Below are 24,045 nucleotides of genomic sequence, written 5' to 3' on the forward strand. Positions count from 1 at the left end.
GAGAGTCCCTTTTCGACGAGTGTTCGTCAACACTGCCTCGGAAAACAAGGGGAAGAGATTGACCTCACCTCTTAATCTAGAATTGAGGTCAGTGATCAAACTATAATACGGGAAGGGTCCACAAGAGTCGCGCGGGCATATTCCATTTAGCACGCCAGCCGGTCGTAGGCAGACGGTCTTGCGACGAAGCAACGCAGCGCCGAGTCGGAATGCCTGCTAGGCCTATACGCTTCGTCAGAGTCGGTGAATCCAGCGTTCTTGTTCGTCGTGGTCTGTTTTCAGTACTGTTTTCTTGCTGCTTGAAGTCGGCACGCGCGGGAAGAACACGTAGAAAAATAAACGTTCAGTCAGTCAGAGTTTTGAGAGGAAGGAAAACAAACAAAATAAATGTTCGTCGGTCGCCGTCACCCAAGTAACTGGCGGCCCTGCCCTACTGCGCACGCGCAGTAGTTGCTTCGTTTACCACACGATAGATGGCGCTTGGCTCTCAGCATTATCAAATTTGGCAATTTTCGCCACACATCTCTAATTATGCTACAAAATGTGGATCTGAATATTATTTAACAAAACTTTTAGGAAACATTCGCCGGCTATTTATTGTTTACGATCGCGGTGCTGGTGAGGTAGGCTCTTACCCAATAGGCGATGTGGATTCGGCTGACGTGCACCGATTCTGCGTATGCATCGTAGTGAACAGGCGAAGGAAGGAAGGCGCAAAAGAGTCCAGTTTTCTTTTAAAAGTTCTATAGCAAATACTTTTTTTGGGCTCCCTATTTTTGTGTTTTTGTGTTTCTTTTCACACCTTTTACGACGTGCGGTGGATGAAACTCGATTTTAAAATCATTTCATGGTCCCTTTAAAGGACGAAACAAAAGGGAATCGTGCATAGCTGCTCCTCGGCGAGCTGACCCGTCGACGGGAGCGCGCGGACATGGACCCGTCTGGAACTTCGCGCCGGGCTCGCTGTGCTTGCGCGTGATCGGTGTGTGCGTGGCGGAGGCCATTTTCAGTGGCGACATTCACTTCACGGACACTGCTCGCAAATGACAAAGAGCTTCCAAGCCCATTAGCGATAACAAAAAAAAATATATCTACTCTTTAACTGTTTTTAAGTTCGTACCCTCGTGAGGGTCACTGAGTCGGAGTCGCGGTGGAGGCAGAGGGCCGTGGGCCTAACCCGGGCTGTGTCTATTCGCAGAATTCGTTGAAATGGATGTCGACCAAAGAGCCCGGCGCGAAGGCGAAGAAGCGCGACGACGAGGACTCGTCCGCGGGGCCATCGCACGTGCAGCTGCTGTCTCCGCCGGGGGGTTCCGCGTCCGCCAGGAAGCGCAAGCTCAAGAGCGCCGCCGCGCCCGCGCACGATACCGGCACCGGGAAGTCGTCGGGATCGCGCACCGAGCTCTGCGGGATCCTGTCGGGACTGCTCGGCCGCTTTAGGCTCAAATCGGTACGCCGTCTCGCGCCACCCTCCCTGACCACGGGCCGGTGTAGGGACAGTCTGAGATCACTTTCGAACTATGCTGTGACGCTTGGGTACGAAGTTTCAGCACTAAATCGCATGGCGTCATGTAGAGGACTCTAGAACTTCACGAACGTCGGAGTGGCATCACGCTCAAAACTATTCGTCCCCCCCTTTTTTTTTTCTCTTTTTTTTTTCCATCAAAAGCAGTAGCGCCATTTATTGGGTAGCCCCGGCACAATTCCGGTTCGCGTATATTTCCTAATTTTTTTTACTCATCGTTATTTGATCGTGGGAGTGAATTAAGTCTGGCAGTGCTATAAGTGGCCCTTTCCAGAAGATAGCGCGCGTATACATAATTTCGCAAAAGCTGCAAAACCGCGCCGTCTAGTTCAGAACCGGAAGTGGTTGGGGGCAATTTGCACACTGGCGCCACTACGTTTCAACTGACGTGTACTGACGTCACGTCAGCTGCCGTTGTGGGGGTCTTGTTGCTGAGCGGATACCTTTTGCAGCATGGAATATTTCGCATTGCCAAATTTGTCGCCCGCAAGAACAAGTCGGCCAGCATGATGCGGTGTCGTCACTCGCAAGCCGTGTGTAGGAAAGTCATATCACGATATTCTCCAATCAACCCTGTTAGCTAGAGATGCCATAATATTTGACAAGGAAATTTCCCGTCCCAGGGAGGAGATACTGGTACTGATTGAAGGACGCAACTAACGAAAAAATTGAGCCTGGCTGATTGTCAAGTGACACTGATCTCTACCACAGGGGGCCAGGTGGCGCATAGGATGCTCTCCCAGCCCGGTGCAAGTCAAGTCACCGGAAGTTCAATGCTTGTCCCGGAAGTTGGGCGTCTGCTGAGCTTCCTGGTGCATTCAGTCGACGTTTTGGTTCACGCGTTCTTCTGCCTTTTAGTGGGTTTTAGTAAACCCAATTTTAATTAAAATCGGATAATAACGCTTTTGAATGTGAGACGTGTGCACAATTGATAAACTAGGAGCTCAAAATTTTCACATCTAATGGTTCAAAACCAGCACTCGGAAGAGTTGAAAAGCCTGTCAAGCGCTCACTTCCGGGACAAGCCGCTTACTTCCGGTGGCTTCATACCTCTTTTCTCAATGCGCCATCCAGCTCCCTATTGGAGATCAGTGTCAAGTGAACGACTGACTTCTCGTTCCGCCTACGACTATTAATATGAATTTTTTTTTTTTTTAGACTGAGTTGTCACGACAACAAGTTTGCCACTAACTAAACTTGCCGCCAGGGAGAAAATATTTCTTGATTAATTTGTGGAAATATCAATATCTAAATATATTTTCGGCCATGACCGAGCGATTGAAGATTTTGTGCCAAGTCAGCATTCATGCTGAGATTAGTTCGAATCAGTCGAACAAATCTTCGTCACCGGTGGCCGAGTGTGTATTAGCGGACTGGTGCTCGGAGCACGTAGAGTGAAAGCTCGCTCTGCAGAACCCAGGGATCCTGGGTTCAATCTCCACTTCTGCCCGTTTCGATTTGGATGAGCATCGCACCGGCGTGCGGTCGTGTATCATTACTGCGCTATACACGTTAAAAATGCCAGGCTAGCAGTGGTACTGGACTGGTTAAATACCTTATCTACAGCGTAAACCAGTGTCGCCGCACCTCAAAGGCAGGCCAACGTTACGATGTATGTATAAACACAAACGTCAACTTTGTTTCATGTTTTTTTGTTTTGTTTTTTTGTTTTGTTTTTCGATTTAGTCTGGTATTACATATTCGATGTCGATTATCCTCCACCCAGTTCAGTAAAATCACCCAGAACGCGAGATTGTAAATATTTACGGAAGCGGTTTCATGCAAAAAATAAAAAAATAAAGAAAACAAAGTATTTCGTTGCGCTGCATTGTGAGCACCTGTGTTTCAATATCTGACGATAAGTGAAAGCAATGATGTTGCCTAACGTGGGTCTCCTGCATTCTAAAACAAATCCGTTCTAGAAAGGTTCTTCGACAACCCGAGATCTCTTTCAGCTCGTAAAGAACGGCTTCACCGGGTTTCACATGCAGCGATTCCGCCGCCGAAATCGCTGCCGCTACCAGCGCGGCGGCAAGGATCGCGAGGTTTCATTTCACATGAGCGTTTTCTGCCGTTGGTGATGACCAATGTTGCTTGCAGCAAGCAGATGCGCACAGTCGGTTACGGCGGCTTCTGACAACAATCTTAATGCCTTAGTTTTCAGTTTCCCCTTTAATTTCACCTTAAGAAAACAAAAAAGCGTTCAAAATACTAAATAAACCTTGGTCTTATTTGTTTATGTTTTTGTTTGTTTTTTTTGTTTCTTTTCAAACTTTGTTTTTGCGGAGGATGAAACCTCGGATCATCCTCGGCAGCGTCACAGGCAGAGCCTTTCTCGGATGTAAAGACTCCAACTGATATGGCCGACCCGAAATCTCCTGGACGATGTTGGAGTAGGTGGTATTTCCGAAAGGGGGGTATTCATACCGGTTTTGTCTATCACTTCCACGACTTCAGTCACCTCTTCCCAGAGTTTCTCTTTGATTCCATTGTTCCTAAAATCTTTGAGCCGCGCGTCCCAAGAACCGAACGCTTCGACACTTCACTGATAAGCAGTTCATGGAACTGGACGCGATACATTTTGTCTTACTTGGTGTGATGATCTGTGTTGGGAAAGATACGTCAATGTCGCTCAGTTCTTCTTCTTCTTCTTCTTTTGTTCTTACTAGCGTTCAAACAAGCCGCCTCCGATTATCGTTTCTTGCGCACGCATACAGTTGGTACTCAGGTGAGGGAAGTAAAAAAGAGCCGCGTAGTTCATTAAGAAAACATATTCCGAGGAAGAGGACAGCACTCCCGCTCCTCCATGATCTCCTGAACTGTTCTGACGCGACTGCTGAAGCAAAGAAGCTCTACACGCTGGAAAAAAGAAACCGCAAATCAGTCGCTTGCGGACTTTCTCTGCTTGTCGTCTGCTTCAAGAGCGTGAAAACGCCGCCGACCTATGCGCCAGCTTTCCTGCAATGTTTCTCTTCCTGTCACGTGATTCCCCGCCGCGCTGTGACTGGCCAGCGAGGAAGCTGCCGCCCTGCAGCGGCGAAAAATTTCCAACCTGGTGGAACCCTGCCGCTCAGCCGCTGCGGCTGACAAGAGCGCCGTGACGGCATAAATCGCGCCCCTCTATAGGTCCGAAATCGCTGCATGTGAAACAGTGCCTTCATACACACGCGCGCTTTTGCTTGAGTGGTGACATCTAGCAACCATTTTTCCCCCAATCGTTTTTTATGCCTTTTGAAGTGCGCGCAATCCGTTGTCGCTCAGCTCGAGCGCGTAGCTTTGGCTAATGCATAGACGCCATTTTACCGCCCAAGTCACGCACCGAGTGCGCGAGAGCGTCACGCGCTGGCACATTCAGGGCAACAATGGATGTCTTCACCCTCAGACAGACAGACATCTAGGCACCCAACTTGGCCTCAAACACTGTCGCCTCCTGGCACACAAGAAAGGCCACTGGAGGGTGAAAAACTCTTTCCCAACAAAAGAGGAGTTTAAAGCCGGGGTCGCACTGCTTCTACATCATATAAAAGAGAGTCTGCATACAGATTTGAACGCGAGTCAGCGCAAGGCCCGTGCTTAGAATGCCGCATGGCAATGAGTTCAGGAAGAAAACTTTGCACGCGGCATTCGAATCACGGATATTGCGGTGACCCGTGTTTGCAGACTGTCGCTTGCATGATGTATGAGCAGTGTGAACCCGACTTAAAAGAACCCCTTATAGGTTTTTCACGAAGAACCCTTTAAGGGGTGGTTAAAATAACTTTTTTTTTGTCCAAAATACGGACAAGCCGAAGAACCCCTAAGAGTTATTTTACGACCAAATATATATATATTAGAGTATGTGCATTCCATGCGCAGTCGCCTGGCCCTTGCGTTTTTGGTGATGTGGGGAGAACAAACTGTGTGGCTACTGGCTCATGAGCACGGTTTGTTGTGTACGCATCTGAAGTGTTGTTTCCGCCACTGTTTTGTTTTTTGCGCCGCTACCCCTCTGCGATTCGTCTGGCACCGAGAGTAAAAAAAAGGAGTAAGTAAATAATGCGCTTCTTGTGTATTGTATGCATAGAAAGCTCGCGCTGGAGGTTAGGCAAATGAAGCTCCTCTCTCACCTATCCAGCGCAGCCACGCTAGAAATGCAGAGTCACCGAGCTGCGGACGCATGCGCGGCATCTCATATTCTACTGCGCATGCCCAGAAAATAGACAAAGATGGCGGCGCGCAGGAAGCCATTATTGCCCTGGTCTATGCAGCTTTCCAAGAAAAGGGCTCCTGGCCGGTTCCATGTTCAGTGCTCGTGCGCATGGCACGCGATTTGCACGCTTTCCGAAACGAGGGAACATGCGCGTGCTGCGCTAAGGATTTGTAAATATTGGAATGGTGTATAAGTAGAGCGGGATGTGTATAGGTCTGACTCGCGTGTGCCGCGGAGGCGCGTGCTAAAGGAATGGCGCCGGGTTTCTCCCGAGGAGTAGCAGATCTCGCTGGGCGAAGTGGACGACATCTCGAGCTGGGTGAATCCGGACGAGTCGTGCGACTGGCGCCTGAGTTCGCTCTCGCAGCTGCACATTCTGGGCAAGGGCAGCTTCGGCGTCGTCTACCTGGTGCGACACAAGGCCACCAAGGAGCTGGCCGCCCTCAAGTGTATCGAGAAGCACCACAGGGAGCAGGCTAAGGTGCGTCGGCAAATTTGCGCGCGCCAACTTACCGTCTGGGCCAGGGGGGGAAGTGAATGTGCGGTGAGAGAGCGATGCCTTTCGCCCGGCGGCGTTCGCTATGCGTTTGGAAGATGTGGCTCAAAGCGACCCTGCCGCCGGGTGAAGTTGGTCGGCTGTTCGCCGCATACTTCATAGAACCATCCAGCCTTAAGGAGAAGGTGTATGTACCAGTACCGACCCTGTCGCTTGCTCTTGGTCGAAAGTTGTGTCTGGCGTGCTTACGAGACATGAATGCCACTATTTACAGATCTTGTCTCCCCTCTTTCGCCAGTAAATTGAAATAAATTAACTCGAAACTTTAACTATGAAAATGAGGCACATGTTGTGAACTGTGACGAGCGCTTTTTTTAGCTGTCGTATACGGAAAGAAGAAAAGACACATTGAGGGTGCGGTCGTAATGACCAACACATTTGGAACGCCTTGCAGAATTCGAATTCCAAATGTACTGTACATACCTTAAATTGGGCACACGAACGTAGTTTCGCAAGAAGGTTTATGTGCATGTGTGTAAGTTTTTCGGACCTCAAGTCACAGGTGGTAAAATATTAAATATAAAGCAGAACCGGCGGCCGTGTATTTCTGCACACTGGTTTGTGAGCTTGCTCCCAGGTGGGTATTGCTCATATATTTCGTTTAAATATTAATTATCACGATTATCTCGCTTATCTCCAGCCTCTGCTTTTGGTTTTTAGCATTTTTGCGTTCAGCAAGTCACCCGGGAGCGAGCTCATAATCCAGTGTGCGGACGACAAGCAGGCTGGTATAGGACATAGGAAATGCACGACCTCCGACTTTGCTTTATTTTTAATGCTTCACTACTTCAGAATTGAACTCTAAAACAATTGACATGAAACTTCTCGCGAATCTACCTTCGCGTGCCCAATTTCAGGTATGCACGTTTGGAATTCGATTTTTGCAAGGCATGCCAAATGTGTTTGTCCTTAAGGCCTCACTCTGTATATACCTTTCTTTCCTTAGGTCATACATGTGTGAGCGACCGATACAATTATAAACCACATTTTATACGCCTAATCACCTCCGAGTCCAATAATCAAAGCTTACGCTACAGTCCGCCCGTCTAACATAAACCAACGTTCCGCATTCAGATACAAGTGCAATCGTATCGGAAATTACCCGACCTTGACGCGATAGAAACTTTGCGAGTTCTAGCCTCGGTAACAGTTACGGTATTGTGATAACCAAATCGATGCTCTATATATTTTCAAAAATTCACGCGAGCAAAAAAAAAAAGAAAGTGTTTTGAAAAGACGCAAGTTTTAGGCGATATTTGGATAGCAAATGCTGATCGCTTCCTCCGCGGGCGAGCGAACAACGGCTGACTCAATTCGCGAGCTAACACGGGCCCCTGACTGATGCCTCGCCCAGGAAGCCCGACGCGTCGAGGCCGAGCGTGTAGCCTGGCAGGCCGTGTCCCACCATCCGTTCGTGGCCACACTCAAGGCGTACTACGAGACTACCAGGGCGTGAGTGCCATCATGTGTTTGCTGGCTTTGCTGCATATACCTAACCCCGTCAGAGAGAGCTTGATTGCAAGTGTACCGAAACTCTCTATACTAGCGCTTCGCGAGCGCTAACCGTTTCCCCTCGGGTATACGAGGTGCCCTCCGTATCCCTGTGGAATGCTGATTCACGTTTAGCCGAAGAAGATTCAGCGCGCAAGTTAAATTTCGTTCTTCTTGGTATGTGAACGCAAAAGGAAACAAGGTTTTGTGTGTCCTTATCTCCTTTTGAGTTCGCATACCAAGGTGTTTACCAACACGCTCTCCTAATTCTCTCTATTTAAATTTCTTTGTTATGTTTGCGTTGGTAGTGTCTCCAGCCTCTGCTTTTGGTTTTTAGCATTTTTGCGTTCAGCAAGTCACCCGGGAGCGAGCTCATAATCCAGTGTGCGGACGACAAGCAGGCTGGTATAGGACATAGGAAATGCACGACCTCCGACTTTGCTTTATTTTTAATGCTTCACTACTTCAGAATTGAACTCTAAAACAATTGACATGAAACTTCTCGCGAATCTACGTTCGCGTGCCCAATTTCAGGTATGCACGTATCACCGCAACCAGTCTTATCCATCTCTGATTAGGAATGAAGGCATCACGCTGGACGAGACACAAGAATAGTATTGCGTACTTGGGTACTTCATGCTTTTTTTTTTTTTTCGTCCGCGTAGCTTAGCTGTACTTTCGAGAGAGGTCTGGTACTGCTCACGAGCTATTAATTGCGCTGTTTTTAGAAAACGTAAGGCCGGCGAATTTGAAACCGGAGATAGAATCAACGAAACGGCAATTGAATCGACGGTACCGCTCCCTCCGCTGGCGTTTGAACGTCTCTTCTGTGTGTCAATCATGTCCGGCTGCCCAGACGACAGCTGTCAGAGGTTTGAGCGAAGCAGGCAAATCGGAGGATTTGCGCGAAGGAACCAGCTGGCCGCGACACGGCTTTGTTTCGTCGGGATGACAGGAGCGGCGAAGGAGGAGAGCCGGGCCGTCCACATGCAAAAGAGACGTCGGACAGACCAAGGACGGGGTTGCAAAATTGCATTTGCGGCTAAGCTGAACGCATCATGCGGAGCGAGAGAAAATAGAAGCACACCGCTACAATGTGGCGTATGTCACGCAACACGGAAGCTGTAATCGTCAAACATTGTTGCACGTGTGACTGGGTCAGTAATCGAACGCGGGGAAAAAAAATAAGCTGTTTCGAAATGAATATTTGTGTTATACGATCTCGATCTCGCTGAACGAATAATATTATCGCTGGAGTGCTCATGCGTGTATCTTCATGTACCCGATATTACTTTGGCAAGAAACTGGCCGAGGTTCGGCCGTCTAACGTTCAGTAAAATTATGATGCAGTTAAACCTAGATTGCGTCCACAAATAAATGCTTTAATAAACTCAGTAATGGTGGCATCTGGCTTGTTTGGTAATGAATAAAGTAAACATGTCCAACCAACGTTTAGTGAATGAGCTCGACAATAGTGTTAATGAACGAATTCAATTTTGCGACAAATAAAAATAATAATAATTTTAACAACGAGTGCATCGAACCTGCACCTGCGCCCCCTCACGCCGATGCAATAATCACTGCTAAAGCTACGGATGCGTGGACAAATGTGATGACCTCGATATGTATGAACGAATGTTTTTTTTTTTTTTTTTTTTTTTTTTTTTTTGACAGTGATTTTTGATATTTTGTTTTGGCCCAGAATGTGTCGGGGTCATCTGGAAGTGCCGTGCCTAGGGAACACAAAATATCTGTGGTTGATATTCGGTTACGGCAAAGTTTAACGCCTCCTCCGTAAAAGAAACAGATGCGATCGAAACAAGTGGATGAACGACATTAAATAAAGAAGTGCGTTTTGTTGTTATCAAAATTTGTCATGTATATTTTTAAATAAAATGGCGTCCTGTGATATCCCTCCTACGGAAGGGCGTAATTTCCAGGAATAATGTGCGCGATAATCATACCCTAGAGAGTAGATATAGTGTTTCTTTTCCCGTGGTGATCGGACATTAACTCCACCACCTCAAGCCTTCTCTTGTTTACAAACAAAAGCAGTCTCTTGCCTCCCGAGTGTTTTCCGGACGCTCCGTTTCGGCAGGTATACCTAGCTTGTTTATCCCACCGTCATTAGGGGCTACGAAAACTAAGAAGTTGGGGATCTAGCGAGGTCCTAACGTTATGCTATTCAACATAAGTAATCACTGAGGGGAATAATAATAAAAAAAAAATCTAACAAATCTCTCGCTAACCGATATTTTTAATTAAGCACCACGAGACGCGGTGATCAATAGGGCCTTTTAGTAGACCGCATACACTAGCGGCTAGAGCTTTGCGTTGCTAGCACGAGCTCGTACCTCCATTTTGAAGCATGAATTGAGCACGTGCCCGCAATCCGCAGTGGTCTACGAAAACTCTAATATCTCATGGACGTTGCAAAGAACAGTGTTGTGTGTGTGGGGGCAGGGGGGGGGGGGGGGGGGGGGGGCATTTGACCAAGCGTTTACGGGAAAGAATGCAATAGTGTCGCCTTGCGGTCTTTTTTAGAGATAGGGTCTACTCCAACGGCGTGCATTTAATACACTTTCCTCTATTTCACATTTCGGCCGCCAGGCCGCGCCACTTTTTGTTGCACACTTGGATAGGCCATAGCTCCCCGCTTCTCCCCTTCACATCTGTTCGGCTGGGTGACGTCACGTTTCCTGGTGTTGCGAATGCCTTGGGGTGGTGTAGGCTGCGGTCCAAGTTTACGAATGGAGTTATAAAAGCAATAGATAACTTCCCATTAATAAAAAAAAAATGCGATGCGTTTTTGAAGCGTTGTGGGCATTCTGTAAATAAACCAATAAATAAACAAATAAACTCGGTTTTTCGTTGCTGCGCTGCAATGGTGAACCTGCACCGGGAGCACGTGACCCAGTACACGTTAGGTGGGTGTGGAAGAGGAGCGTGACCAGATAGCATGGATAGTTGTTACCGCAGGTGGTGCTTCGTCATGGAGTACGTGTCCCGGGGCACCCTGAGCCAGATCATCCGGCGTTCGGGACCGCTGACAGAGACCAAGGCCAAGCTGGTGTCTGCGCAACTCGCGCACGCGCTCAACTTCGTGCACGGAGCCGGTAAGCGAGCTCCGTGACCCTGCCTTCGGGTGCAAAAGAGGCTCGATATCGTTTCACTAAAGCATAAGACATGCGCTTCCGAGTAGCCCCACTTCGGGCATCTCAGTGTTTAAAGTCACTGTTGCCAGTGTTTAAAGTCACTGGAAGGGTATTGGCGATGACTTAGGAAGTTTTGCCGATTGTCAAAAGTCGCCACTTTGATAGCACCATCAATTCATCTAATTTTACATGAATTTCTCGTATTAGCTAGAATGTTGTCATTGATTTTACACTTTAGTTATTTTAAAACGTGGTAATTTAAAATGCTGCAATTGGCACCAGTGATGATAATTAGCACACCTTAGATACTTGTTCGCGCGTTTGAGATTAGATCATAAGCAACTAATTATTTTAGAGCTTCGAAAATTGCGTATTAAAATATCTTAATTTTAATATTTATATTATTATTAATACAAATCGCCGCAATGTATGCCCCCAATTAACGTCACGATCACAAAAATATGCCATTTAACCATAATGGTCTTTTCTAAAAGGTCTCATTTTGTTTTCTTTCAAGCACATGAAAACCTTCGACATCGTTATCAAGATAGACAAACAGTAAAATACGGGATGCAATACAAACTCCTATGCGTCACGCGTTGCTTTAAAAACACGCACACTTCAGCTGCCTGACTCGGATTCCGTCTGTGAATTTTTCTAGTGAGAACAGCGTTTCTTAAAAATAGTCAGGGTGCAGGCGAGCTGGTGTAAGTTGAACATGATTGTAAACCTGAGACTGGGGCAGAAAAGAGAACACAACAGAAGGTAGTAAAAGAGAAGGCAACGTTGAGACGTTGCCTCCTCTTTTACTACCTTCTGTTGTGTTCTCTTTTCTGTCCCAGTCTCACGTTGCCTTCTCTTTTACTACCTTCTGTTGTGTTCTCTTTTCTGCCCCAGTCTCAGGTTTACAATCATGTTCAGCGTTTCTTAATGCATATGTTTGGTGAGCATATAGTATAAATTGAATTTATTCTGGTTATTCTGGTGCTGGGGAAAATGATCAAGCAATTAATCATCTAAATACCCCCAAAGCCATTGAAAGACACGCAATTCATTATTTCATATGACAATTATCTGAGCAAGAAAAGGCAGCAAGAACGCACAAATATCAGCACTGATTTTTTCAACGAATAATAATATTCTAGGCTCTCTTTAAAGGGTATGAAAGACCGTGTCTTTAAAGGGACTTAAGTTCCCGCGAACAACTTCTTTACCTAAATAATTACGGTGAGAGACACATTTTGAATTGTGAAAGAATCTGGAATTAAGACCTATACCGAGAAATCGAATCTAAAATAAAGGTTAGTGTTAGTTTCGCCCCGTAGTTAAAACATACCTGCTCGCCTAAATATTACGCTAAATAGCGTTTTTTTTTTTTTTGTTTTTTTTTTCGTTTTTTTTCCTTCAGGATAAAGAGGTGACCTGCGCTCATAAAATTCTAGCTTCCTCGTATTACCAGAAATAATTTGTGTCGCTCAGTGAAGCCAGCACACTAGACAGGCTCAGCAGCGGCACGCATATCCGACCCTCACCAAACCCGCCATTTTGGAAAACGAGTGGCGCCACCTATAGTTAGTTGGAGTCGCGAGCCGGGAAGAAAGAGTAAAAATAAACGAGGAAAAACTTTAAGAATAAACCTAGCGAAGAATTTAAACACCGAAAAGAATGTTCGAGCAAGCATTAAAAAAAAACACACACAAGTTAAATGAATACATACATTTCAATTTGAAATTTAATATTTAGCTAATTTTGACGTTACACAGTTGTGACCACGAAAACTCACCAAGCATAAATCAAAGCGCATGGGTGACTTCGGCGCATTCGCGCAGTGCGAAAGACAAACGAGACAGATACAACTACTGCTGACATCATATGCACGAGAACGCAAAATGATTTTAACATAGTTACACAGACGTGAAGCCGGGGACCAAGAATGGTGATGGCAATGTTCAGTCACGGCGAGAAAACTTCGTTACGATGCTGTTTCTCTCGTTCTTTCTGGCATCTTCTTTTGCGCATCTGGAGCGCGTCGAGGCGCCGTATTTTTAGGCGCACATCTTTTTGCGCCGGTAGCAGCGGGTCTGCTCCAAGCGGGCCGGGCTTCATTGGAAAGACCGCGGCCAGCCGCGGGCCGGATTTGGCCCTCGGGTCGAGGCTTGGAGAGCCCCGATTCTAGAACCTCAAAATGTTCACATGGAGAGGCTTCCCAGAAGACCTCTGCGGGTCTGCACGCGCTTTTACTGCGCAACGAGCAGCCTCGCTTGAGACGACAAGAATATGTCCAGTGCCCTGCACTCTGTTCGAACCAGCACTGGAGAAAGAGTTTAAAAGCCTGTCAAGCGCTCACTTCCGGGACAAGTCGCGTACTTCCGGTGGCTTCAGACCTCCTTGCTCATAATACCCCTACTGGAGATCAGTGCATAGAATAGCAGGACGAGGTTCGGAGCTGTGACTCGTAAGCAGTCTGATTTTGTTAATCGTAAACGATATCTTTTTTTATTTATTATTTTTTTTTTTTACGTTAGGGACTTTTTTTTTAACACAAAGTTTGAGCCAGAGTTTACGGAGTGCGCCGTTTGGACTGTCATGATGATGACTCTGCGCTTTTTGTCGCTTAGGTCCAACCGACGCGCTCCGCGAACTTTGGGCTCCAACTTTGTGTTTGGCGAGTCTCGTGCGCCAAGAAGGTGTAAGCAAAAGCATCGCTGTGGCGAAGTCTATCGTCCACGGACTAGGAAGCGCGGTCCTCGGACCGCGGTATACCACCATCGCCGAATGCTGCAAATAGCTTTCGTATCACGGCACTCGGGAACGCGATGAAGTTTATCACCGTTCTATTTCGGACAAGAGCGTTACGCGGACACTTCTTCCGAGCTCGCTCCGCTGTGCAGCGGAGAGTGACATGAGTGTGTCACGCGTGTCGCCCAGGGTACCTGCATCGGGACATCAGCTCCTCGAACGTGCTTCTCGACGACCGGGGAAATGCGCGCCTCATCGATTTTGGCCTATGTCAGGTGAGGCGTCCTCTCTCCACGCGGCCAATATTCGCCTCTTCTCGTTTATTTAACGCACTCGTGATGTCGAAAGCCGTGCGAGGCCTTGAACGCCACGACAACGAAACAAACAAAAAAACAAAAAGGTGCCTCAGCACGGGCCACGGGGAGGTGGCCTCGTTGATTACCTGCTAACGGGACGCTGCAAACCATACAAACACACGCATAGCATCCAGCCGTGGCCGTTGGTCGGTTGAATGCCGACGCCACGTTCGTCGTCACCGTGGCATACTCGCCATTTTGGCGTTTTCGAAAGTGTGGGGCTCGCTCCTCGTTTTAAAGTGACGGCTCTCTCTCTATCTCCATCTTTCTTTCTTTCTTTCTTTCTTTTTTTTTTTTTTTTTTGGAAAGGGTTTAGTTTACGGAGACGCGTCAACGGCCTGGAATCGTCTCTCGTTAATATTCTCGTCTTTCACGCTACGCACTCCATCAAAGTGTCATGCATGCTGCCTTATTGCTTGGCATCTTTTGAAGCGATATACTTTTCAGTGCCTTTTCTTCGACGAGACTATATTTCGATGCGGCCAGACTGGATAGATGGATCGGTGGACGTATGGAAAAACACTTTTCTGTTCAGGTATCGGGAAAACGTTTATCCTGTTAACTGTCGATCAGAAAGTTCTAGATATTACATTTATTTCTGACTGCAAGAAACGTTAATATATATTTAAAAAAAACGCATACGCGTGATTATAATGACGTATTATTACGACTTTATGGTGGCCCACTCATTCAGACTGCAGGAACGTCAGGGATACAGTTCATCTTGTATGGGTAAAACAGGAGGCAAAGTTGCTTCTACGAGATTAATCCGGTTTAAAGAAAAACATTTATAAGCAAAGCTGAAAAAGAAAAGGGGGGGGGGGGACGATTTACTCGTCATATGGACGCGGAAAGTGCAACGCTCCCCATCACGTTTACCTCCTTCACTTATTTCTGCCTTAACGAGATAAACTAATCCGAAATTCTGCAGAATCGCCTCACCTGTACGTTTATTGCGCTGAAAGCTGGAGTCGCCAGCTCATATATTTAGTAGGTGCTTCCGCTGTACGTGCGTTATACTCACACAGCCAAGGACTCGTGCCTCGGCTCCGAGCTCGTGACTGCAGTCCTCGTTAAAGGGATACTGAACCAAACAATTTAGTGTCCCCAATAAGCGGCGCACTATCTTTCCACGCGCCAGCAGCCACCGGTGGGCGCGAGCACACGCAATGAAATTGAGTCCCTCATTCGCGCTTAGGATGACAGTGACATGTATGGACTTCGGGCCAAAGGAGAATAAAATCGGGCTTTTCATCTCCACATGTGAAAGCTACGTGCTTGTTAGACCAATTAATGGCTTACCTTTTACACCAGTCCTCACTGTGGAGATGAAAAGCTTGTCATTATTCTCCTTTTCCCTGGAAACCACACATTTCACTGTCATCTTAAGCGTGAATGGGGGGCATATGACGTCAATTTCGTAGCGTGTGCTCACGCACATCGACGACTGCTGCCTCGTGAAAAGATCGTACACCACTTATTGTGGACACTGAAATGTTTGGTTCAACATCCCTTTAAAAATAAATAACACGTGCAAAAAATTGAAAAAAAAAAGAAGTTGGTGTTCACAAATTCAGCTGCTTATCAGGCAGGTTCTGACAGTCTCGAATCCCATTAGAGACCACTCCATTGTTTACAAATGCACAGCCCAGTATGAACCTGTTCGTCGCCTTAAGAAGCTAGCAAAGCACGCACCATGAGCGCGCACGTTGAAACGTTCTCATATTGAGTGCACTTTAAGTATAGATCGGCAAAGTAGAAAAAAAAGCTTCAGAAACCTCTCGCGGAATTCTCCAACCTTAAAATGCAGTACATGCGCTGCATGGCAGTACGGTTGGCGCCTCGTTTCGTTCTATCTGGTGGAAGACCCAGTACGTCATAGTTTACAAGCACTTTTCTGCCCGAGTTTCAAAAGCTTCGTTGTTGTTGATGTCGTTTTGTAGTTTATTCAAGTTGTTGTTGTTGTTGTTGTTGCTTTTCCGCCGTTGCTCGTTCAGTTGGGACTCGAGGCCAAGAACCGCTGCGGCTCCCTCGCGTACATGGCACCTGAGGTGCTGCGACGGGAACATTACGGTGAGTTGATTTTTCCGCTGGCCTTAAGTTACTGGCCCGCGTTTTGTCAATAAAACGCCATTCCTCGGCAGGCGCTACAGATGTTTACACTGTGCGACGCAGACGCGACCTCGGAACTTTTTAGCACTTTACTGTAGACTGGCCGCGGTGTCGTTTTTAAAGCTGCCAAGCTATCTCTATCTCTCTCGCTATCTCTATCTCTCTCTCTCTCTCTCTCTCTTTATCTCTATTCCTATCTTTATCTCTCTCTCGCACTCTCATTTTGCTCGATTGTTTGTTCGTAATAACCGTGTCGGCCGTCAGCAAATACTCTTAAAGGGGTACTCCGGCGATTTTTGAGCTACCTCAACTAACTATATTTTTTGACTCCCCGGCCTTTACCCTTTCTGGTATGCTATTTAGTATCGTAAAATTCATAATAGTTATTGCGAAATCGGCAAATGAAAATGATGCAAAAACCAACATTCAAATATACCCGCCCTTTTCAGTGCCGTGACGTCAGTGGAAGGCAAGCTTGCCAGTCGGGCGAGCAGTCTAAAAATAGAATATTCCAATCATTAGTTCCGTGCTGGAGCGCGGGGACTGGAGCGCGGGGACTGGAGCGAGCTTCCAAAGCATTCATTAGACACAATGAAACTGCTTCGAATCAGTAAGGAACAAATTCTACAGTCCAAAGAGTGAACACCTGCACTTCCACTGGCGTCACTTCTTCGCTGTTGCCAGTAGAGACTTTAAGTTTGAAAAACACGGTGAGGACCAAAATTGTAAATTCAATAACTTCGTGAAAAAAAATTATTTTGACCTAATATTTGGGATACTATTTTGGCGATGTTGTTTGGCGAGTTTAGCAAAATTTCAAGCAAATCGGGGACCATGAAGAAATCGGCGGAGTACCCCTTTAAAGAGACCAGACACGTTGAACCACTATCTCCTTGGTTGACTCGTGCAAAACGAAGGGACTCCGCGAGCGAATGCGGTGAGTCGCACGCATTCCTCGCTTCTAGCCGACTTCCCTAATATCCGCGAATTCGAACGGACAAGTGAGCCGGGTATGTGGACGTAAACGACCTGCCAACATGTGTTCCTTGCAGGCATTGGCGCTGACTGGTGGTCTTTTGGCATCGTCCTATACACCATGCTTATCGGAAAGACTCCTCTGTCCCAATACGCCGCCGAGCAGAACATCAATATCCAGATGACGCGCAGGGAGCTGCGCTATTCCAGTAAGCTTCTGCGGTCCAAACACTCACTCGCCCGCTCGTTGGCTCGATTAGATTCCAGCGTACGCCTGCTTCGCACTAATGCAGCGCACTCTAGGTTTTTCGTCGAATTAAACCTCTCGCCGATTACTCGGCGTGAACTTTCGCCATATCCGCATCTTGTGTGCATTATCAATTTAGAAAGTGGCACGTTAGTGGAATTATACGTTTGGGGCACGACGACGCGGAATATATGCCGTCGTGTCCATCCCTGCGTTCATTAATTCGGTAACTCGTGATTGTGTACATTCGCTTTCTAAAGTGAACAGTCTCAACGGCAAAAAAGCAATGTTCTGACGCTTTGCGCATGTAGTGGCATTGGCGGCCCCCCTGCGGTTCCCTCGTTCTTTGACGGACGAGGCCTACAACATGCTGCAAGACATACTTCGAGAGGTGAGTTGCCGTCTCCAACCGCATTCGTGGTTATCGTTGCGCGAGAGCAACATGGATCACCTAGACATATAAATAGCCTAAGCGTGGCCGCTAAGGTCAAACACGAGTGCCTACTCAGACGGCTGACAAAATAAAAGGGACAACAGTGAACAGACAAAACTGCTTGTCAGGCGCGAGAAGCGCCTGGCAAGCAGTTTTTGAGAGAAGCAATTATAAAATTATAATTGCTTCTCAACCAATAAGATTGTTTCATTAGCCGATAAGGACAACAAAAAAGGAATCAGGAACCAAGAATTGTGAGAACAATAAGCCCAGTGTCTCTGAAGCTGTCAGAGACAGTAGTCGTGTTTGACCTTTATGTCTCGCGGTAACGCTGTGAGAGCATGCTTAAAGGGGCCCTGCAAGGTCTTTTTTTACTGGTTTTTAATTTGCACCAAACTTGAGCGCACTGAACGTAGTAACTTAATGAAACTTTTCTTCTCTCGAATTTCGCTTTATTTTGAAAGTTATAGGCAAATTAAAATGACAAACACAAGCAAAAAATAATCTCCTTCATGACGTCCTTGGCTGCTTGAGTGGCCGTGAACTAGAGGAGGGGTAGTGAGCTCAGCGAGCGCTCACGGCTGCCCCACTCCGTGTCGACGGCGCGAGAGGGCGCCACTAAAGCATGTTCTGAATAGGCTGTATGCAGCCAGCAGCCAGAGCGGCTTTCATTGCATTTGCTGCGCGATTAAACACTAATTCGGCATGGCACTTCGTTGGCCACAAACGACAGCAAACACAGGGTAAAGATTAGTTTAGAATGGGAGCCACTTCTCGCTGCCACACCGCGAAACGGCCAAACCGCAAGACAAAGCTGCTCGCCGAAGGCCTTCGGAACGCTCGGAGCCGGTCGGATTCTCCAGTCGATACGACCGCAGCGCCGCCGCGTACATCCGGTACCTTTCCGTGTCGGCGCCTTATCCCACTCCTATGGTGCCTGGAACGAGTCTTCGACTGGCGTGTTTAGCGTCGTAGCCCGCCCATACATAAAAAGTGGTCCCGAAGTGGCAACAAATGACGCCACAGAAGCCGTAGTGTCATGCTGTAGCCTGCCGCGATCCTGGCGGTTGGCCGTAGAATTGCTGGCGAAAAGCACGAGCGAACGCGAGTGTCGCTGTCGTCACGGCGTCCCAGGCGTCCCAACTTCCAGCTGCTGTAGCATCCGTGGACTGTCACAGTGGAGAGCGACCTGCAGCAGAACAGGCGTCTGCTATTTGTACCACAACTGTTAGGACGCCGCCAGGATCGCGACCGGCGACAGCATGACACTTGTATGACGTCATCAGGCGGAAATCGAGGGACCACTTTTTTGGCCGCGGTAAACACACCAGTCGGAGACGCGTTCTAGGCACCATATCACTACTCCTTTCTGGTATGCACCGCCTTTTCCATCGCTTGGTGGCGGGTATGTCGACGGGTCATTTCCGTACTTTATAAACTGCATTTGTTTCTTTTCTGATCCAAAAAAACTGAACAAAAACTACTTTTATAAATAACTAAAACGGATCGCGCCACTTATATTTTGTATTTCGACTAAAAAGAAGCTTTTAGCGGCTCTGACCAGTAGTAAGCCCAGGACCAAAGACGTCACATATCGCGCGTTTTCGGTACCGCGGGTCGCCCCCGTCGGTGGAGGAGGTTTCCGCGTCGTCCGGTTAAAATATGACGCACTGATATTTAGTTACTCTCTCCGTGCCCGCTGGCTTGCCCGAACCCCAAGAGACGTGGAAACCGCAAAAGGGGTAGACGCTTAAATATGATTGCCGGGCCCCTTTAAGGCATCGAGAATATTTCTTGCGGATCTCTAACGAGATCCGCAAGAGAGATTTTTGATGCCGACACCTGCGTTCCACCGAGTTTGTTTGAGGTCAGCTCGGGATCTCAGTGTACCCCGACTTAGCGGCGAGTCACCGCCGGCTTGTATAGCAGTGTTCGAAAAACAGGCGCACCACACGGCGTAATCCAAATTGTTACCACGTTGAAGGATCCCTCGATGCGCCTCGGATGTCGCACGGGCGGTGGCTTCACGGAGATGATGCAGCACCCATTCTTCTCGAACGTCGACTGGAGGGCCCTCATAGGTGACGGTCGTTCTCTCTCGTTTACTCTGAATGCGTTTTGCAATCGCCACGAGTCCTGCGCCATGGTTTAGTTTGCTGCAGTCGCTTCATTTCCCACAGAAACAAAAGTAAACAGAAAGGCGGCTTGTATCGTAACTTGCCATCGTCTCTTGGGATACAAGCTCTCCCCGGCGCTGAAGTCTGTGGCGTCACGCGATTGGTCGAACTTAAAATACTGATACTCGTAGCATCGAAAATGGCACAAAAACAAGAAGCACTGAAAGTATACTCCTCTCTATAGCACTCAAAAGCGCTCTCGAGAGTGCGGGCGTGAGCGTGTGACTTTAAAAAGGTGCCTCCGTGCCGCAAGCACTCGTGCTATTGTCAATGACAGAATGAGAGCGGCGGGGCGTGTCTTTCGAACGGCCGGCCTCCAGCATGCGCTCCCTGCCTTCCATCGTGCCTCGGCTGTGCGCGCGCGCCCGAGGTGCACGAGACGGCAAACCGTCGTCGACGCTAGGAGCTGGAGGCAGGACCACTGCAGCTCCTCCCGGCCATCCTCACCTCGCCACTGACTATAGTAACGTATTCTTCGGAGGTCCGAGACTTTGCAGGCGTTGTGCGCAATTTGCGATGCGTGGGGTACAGGAACGCCTAGCCATATCGGCATTCAGCTAACCGCGCTTCATATAGTTGGCCGAACTTGCAATGGCGCAGATGGTCGAATATTCCCAGAGTAACGAAGGTTGTGATAAAAAAGGGGCCAGTGTTGGACAAAATACTCGATAAAAGTATTTAAGTTAATAAATAATACCTGCTTCATAAAGTATTTAAAATACAACATAAGTTACTTGCATTGCAAAGTATCTTCAGAAGAGTAGAAATACTTAGATATGTCATTCAATTACATTTGAAGATACTTCCGTATTGCGTAATTTGTATCGAAGTTAGTGACGAACACAGTTTTACACTTGCGCAAATCTGTTTTATCAGTGGTTTATTAGGACGCAACAGGACAAAACGGAGGGGAAAAAAAGCATCGTAGGGTTATGAATGATGATAATGCAATTAATGCGAAGGTGTAAGCATGGGCGTACCAACCGGGGGGGGGGGGGGGGGGGGGGGGAAGGCGGGCTCTTGCCCCCCCCCCCCCCCCACCCCAGTTCTCAGAGTGTGGGGGCAAGGCATGTGTTCCCCCCCCCCCCTCCCTAAAACAGCCGCCCAAGGGATACCAAAGGCACTGCCCCCCGGCCCTTGGGGGGGGGGGGGGGGTCTGGTTCGCCCCCCCCCCCCCCCCCCCCCACTCAAAAACAAGTTGGTACTCCACTTGGTGCAAGCGAGCTGGAGAAGAATGACGATGATAATTCCTGGAGTCACCAGTCACCTAGCTGTGTTTGGAGATTTGTGTTTGTCATTGCCCCCCTGTTCCCTTTCTCCAGGGATTATTATCGTAGGGTTATTCTATGCAATCCAACTATAAGAAGCAAGATATCACTGATACATGTTACAAAACATTCCTGGGACAAAAAGAAAGAAAGAGGTCGCTTCAGGTGTAATGTGCCACTGAATATCACGTCCTGCGGCGCACCTTAGACGCATCGCTTAACTGCAATCCATATGCCCTTCATGGGAAATTCACTATAAAGGAACTTGGGATACGGAAATGAGTGAATAGATAACAAAGAAAGCCCACATAATAATCACGGTACTGGTCGCACCTTCTTCAAGTAGGTTGCGTTCAGAAAGACACCCAACGTTGAGGGACGCTTTGTTGGCATTTTGAAAGGTCGTCCTGCTCATAGTTCGTTTCCTGTCCTGTTCTTTGCTTATCAATGTTCGCTTACATACAATGTTCGCAAGAGCAATATATGGCTTGCACTGACGTCACATCGCATACCTTTGACCGCCATGTAAGAGGAGGAGAGGGAAGCTGCTTTCGTAAGAATTTTAAATGACAGGTTAATCTTCTATAGTCTTCTGGGAGGAGAATGGCGACTTCTGTGCATATCCGGGAGGCACAAAAGAGGACCCCGATACGAGTTGGAGCTCCTTCTTCCCCTCTTCTCTGGTAGTCATCGCAGCGCTCTTTGAATGAAAAAGACACCTCGAGGTTTTGTTGTAGCAATATCAAATATACAAGCAAAAAAAAAGTGTCTTCTTTTTGTGTCCACTTCTCATTTTCTTTTTTTTTTTTTTTTTTTGACACCGAAGTTTGCATTGTTGTCGTGGGTATTCTGCGTTGCGCCTAAGTGTCACAATCTTTACTTCCGTAAAATCGACCCTTTTAATTCAAAATTTTTTTGGGGAAACACTAGGAAACAAAAGGCATCTTTGGAGAGGAGGCGAGGGGGAAAACCTTCATTGTACAAACTTTGGGTGAAATATGAGTGAAATATTGGCAAAAAAGCGATGTTTTCACGAACTGAGTCTAAGTCACTGTGCTTATCGGAGCTAGCAACAAGATTGGTTGCTCGAAAGAATGTTCACGTTTGCTCGTGCCGCGCCCACGCCACTTCATACCAAAAAACTCGGAAAATGGCGGAACGTCAGAAATGTATTTGAGATAATGAGTATAAGATACTCAGAAATGTAATTAAAATACAGTATCAAATACTCTCGATCAAAAGTATTTGCAAGAATCCCAGCTACTTCAAAAAGTGTTTGAAATACAGTATCTTCAGTAGACTATTTGAGATAGGCACAAGTCTGTAAAAGGCTAATCGAAGGGCTATCTGCACTCGTGAGATATCCGTTGCCTCACGGTAGCTGCGCAGTTCAGCGTTTGAAGGGGAGTATATGGCATATATCTCTAAAGTCAAATATCAAAACGCTCCAGTTGGTCCACCCGCGTAATGGGGACGGATTTGTTCTGCTTGCTTGTTTATTTATTTTACAAGCCTCCTTTATGCGTGTGCCTTACTGTTGCAGACAGCCCTGGCGTCCAGAGTGCTGGTCTCACTTTTGCTTCGCTCACGTCCCCACGCTACTAGCAGCACCTCGTGACGCTGCGGAATCCAGACGTCCAAACGTAACTCTCGTTTCTAACATTACGCTAAAAAAACCTTCTAAAGAAATTTAAAAAAAAAACACAAAAAAACAAGAAGTTAGTTACGGACATTTCCAGCGCCATGTGTTTGCGTTTGTTTAAAGCGCGCCTGCAGGATATGGCAATTAACTCCAAAATAATTAATTTTGTCGTCGACACCCTTGAGGCTAGACGACAAGTGGCATATATAACATTTTATGTCAAGAGAACATCCTCGAATAACATGTTGACTATGGCTGAGCAATGGATCGATAACCTACCGACTAATAGATTAATTCTTTAATCGCGATTAATCTTTTTAGTCGGTTAATCGGTAAACGTTTGACGAACCAGGAGAAAGTATAAATAACACGCTTTCACCACGCAGACGGGGAGGGGTACAGATGGTATGAAGGGTAAACTTTAAGTAAACATTTTACCTAAATTAAACTGTAAGGCCGAGATTTGTAACTCCAGACAAGGGGTACAAGGTTAAAGGTGTCCGGGCCTCTTCAACGCCGTTCAAGTGTCCGTTTAACGCAGCAGAGACTATTGTGAATAATCAAAGAAGATCGCTCTTGCCAGAGAATATCAACGAACGCCTTTACGCCTTGCAGCTAAAGTAAAAATCCTCGAGTGAGTATCTCTGAACTGTTCTTAACTACACATCGCGGTTTATTCCTAATCGAAATTGTATATTACACCGTTTAACACAGACATATTCAACAATGGCCAAAAAATAATAACAATCTTGACTGCTAAAAGAGAGCAGTGAATCGATTAATTAATAGACCAAAGGGTAGTGATTAATCGGGTTAAAACTTTTTATCGATGCCCAGCCCTAATCTGTTAACAAGAGGTCTGGAACGACACTGCTGAAAATAGCTTACCTAAATTTTAACACTTAACGCTTTAATCCAAAATTAAGCAAACTGTCATATCCACAAAGGGATGTAGAGGTGTGCTTCATTTAGTTAACCGATGTTGACAGTGCTGGATAGTTAGAAATCGGAAGTTCAACTAAACCTTTTTTTTCTTATGACAAAGTAAATATTAAAAAAATATATACCTAATTAAGAAATAAAAAAAGTCCCGCCGTGGACGCAAACTTTGATTTATGTATATGCGGAATAGAACTAATAACCAAAGTTGCTCATGGTGTATTAATCGCGTACGAGCGTT

At 46.9% G+C, this 24,045-nt stretch overlaps 1 protein-coding gene across 1 annotated transcript; it reads left to right on the top strand.

The window, feature by feature from the left end:
• Nucleotides 1–1,213: 1,213 nt before the first annotated feature.
• On the top strand, nucleotides 1,214–22,828 carry LOC121045716 (protein kinase C iota type-like). Its single transcript, XM_042287235.1, has 10 exons — nucleotides 1,214–1,450; nucleotides 5,995–6,195; nucleotides 7,625–7,722; nucleotides 10,741–10,877; nucleotides 13,845–13,930; nucleotides 16,009–16,084; nucleotides 17,176–17,307; nucleotides 17,657–17,736; nucleotides 19,763–19,859; nucleotides 22,767–22,828. Exons 1-10 carry the CDS (start codon nucleotides 1,214–1,216, stop codon nucleotides 22,826–22,828), a joined length of 1,206 nt encoding a protein of 401 aa, XP_042143169.1.
• Nucleotides 22,829–24,045: the final 1,217 nt, after the last annotated feature.

The sequence above is a fragment of the Ixodes scapularis genome, unplaced genomic scaffold (assembly GCF_016920785.2).
Source record: "Ixodes scapularis isolate PalLabHiFi unplaced genomic scaffold, ASM1692078v2 PGA_scaffold9__187_contigs__length_104089568, whole genome shotgun sequence".
In the NCBI taxonomy this organism is placed as follows: domain Eukaryota; kingdom Metazoa; phylum Arthropoda; class Arachnida; order Ixodida; family Ixodidae; genus Ixodes; species Ixodes scapularis.

Bases quoted from the DNA above. Each gene is read 5' to 3' on its own strand.
- LOC121045716 (XM_042287235.1), top strand. From the start codon at position 1,214: ATGTCGACCAAAGAGCCCGGCGCGAAGGCGAAGAAGCGCGACGACGAG. The intron at 6,196-7,624 runs GTGCGTCGGCAA...TGCCTCGCCCAG, and splicing joins ACCACAGGGAGCAGGCTAAG to GAAGCCCGACGCGTCGAGGC. The intron at 19,860-22,766 runs GTGACGGTCGTT...TTACTGTTGCAG, and splicing joins CGACTGGAGGGCCCTCATAG to ACAGCCCTGGCGTCCAGAGT.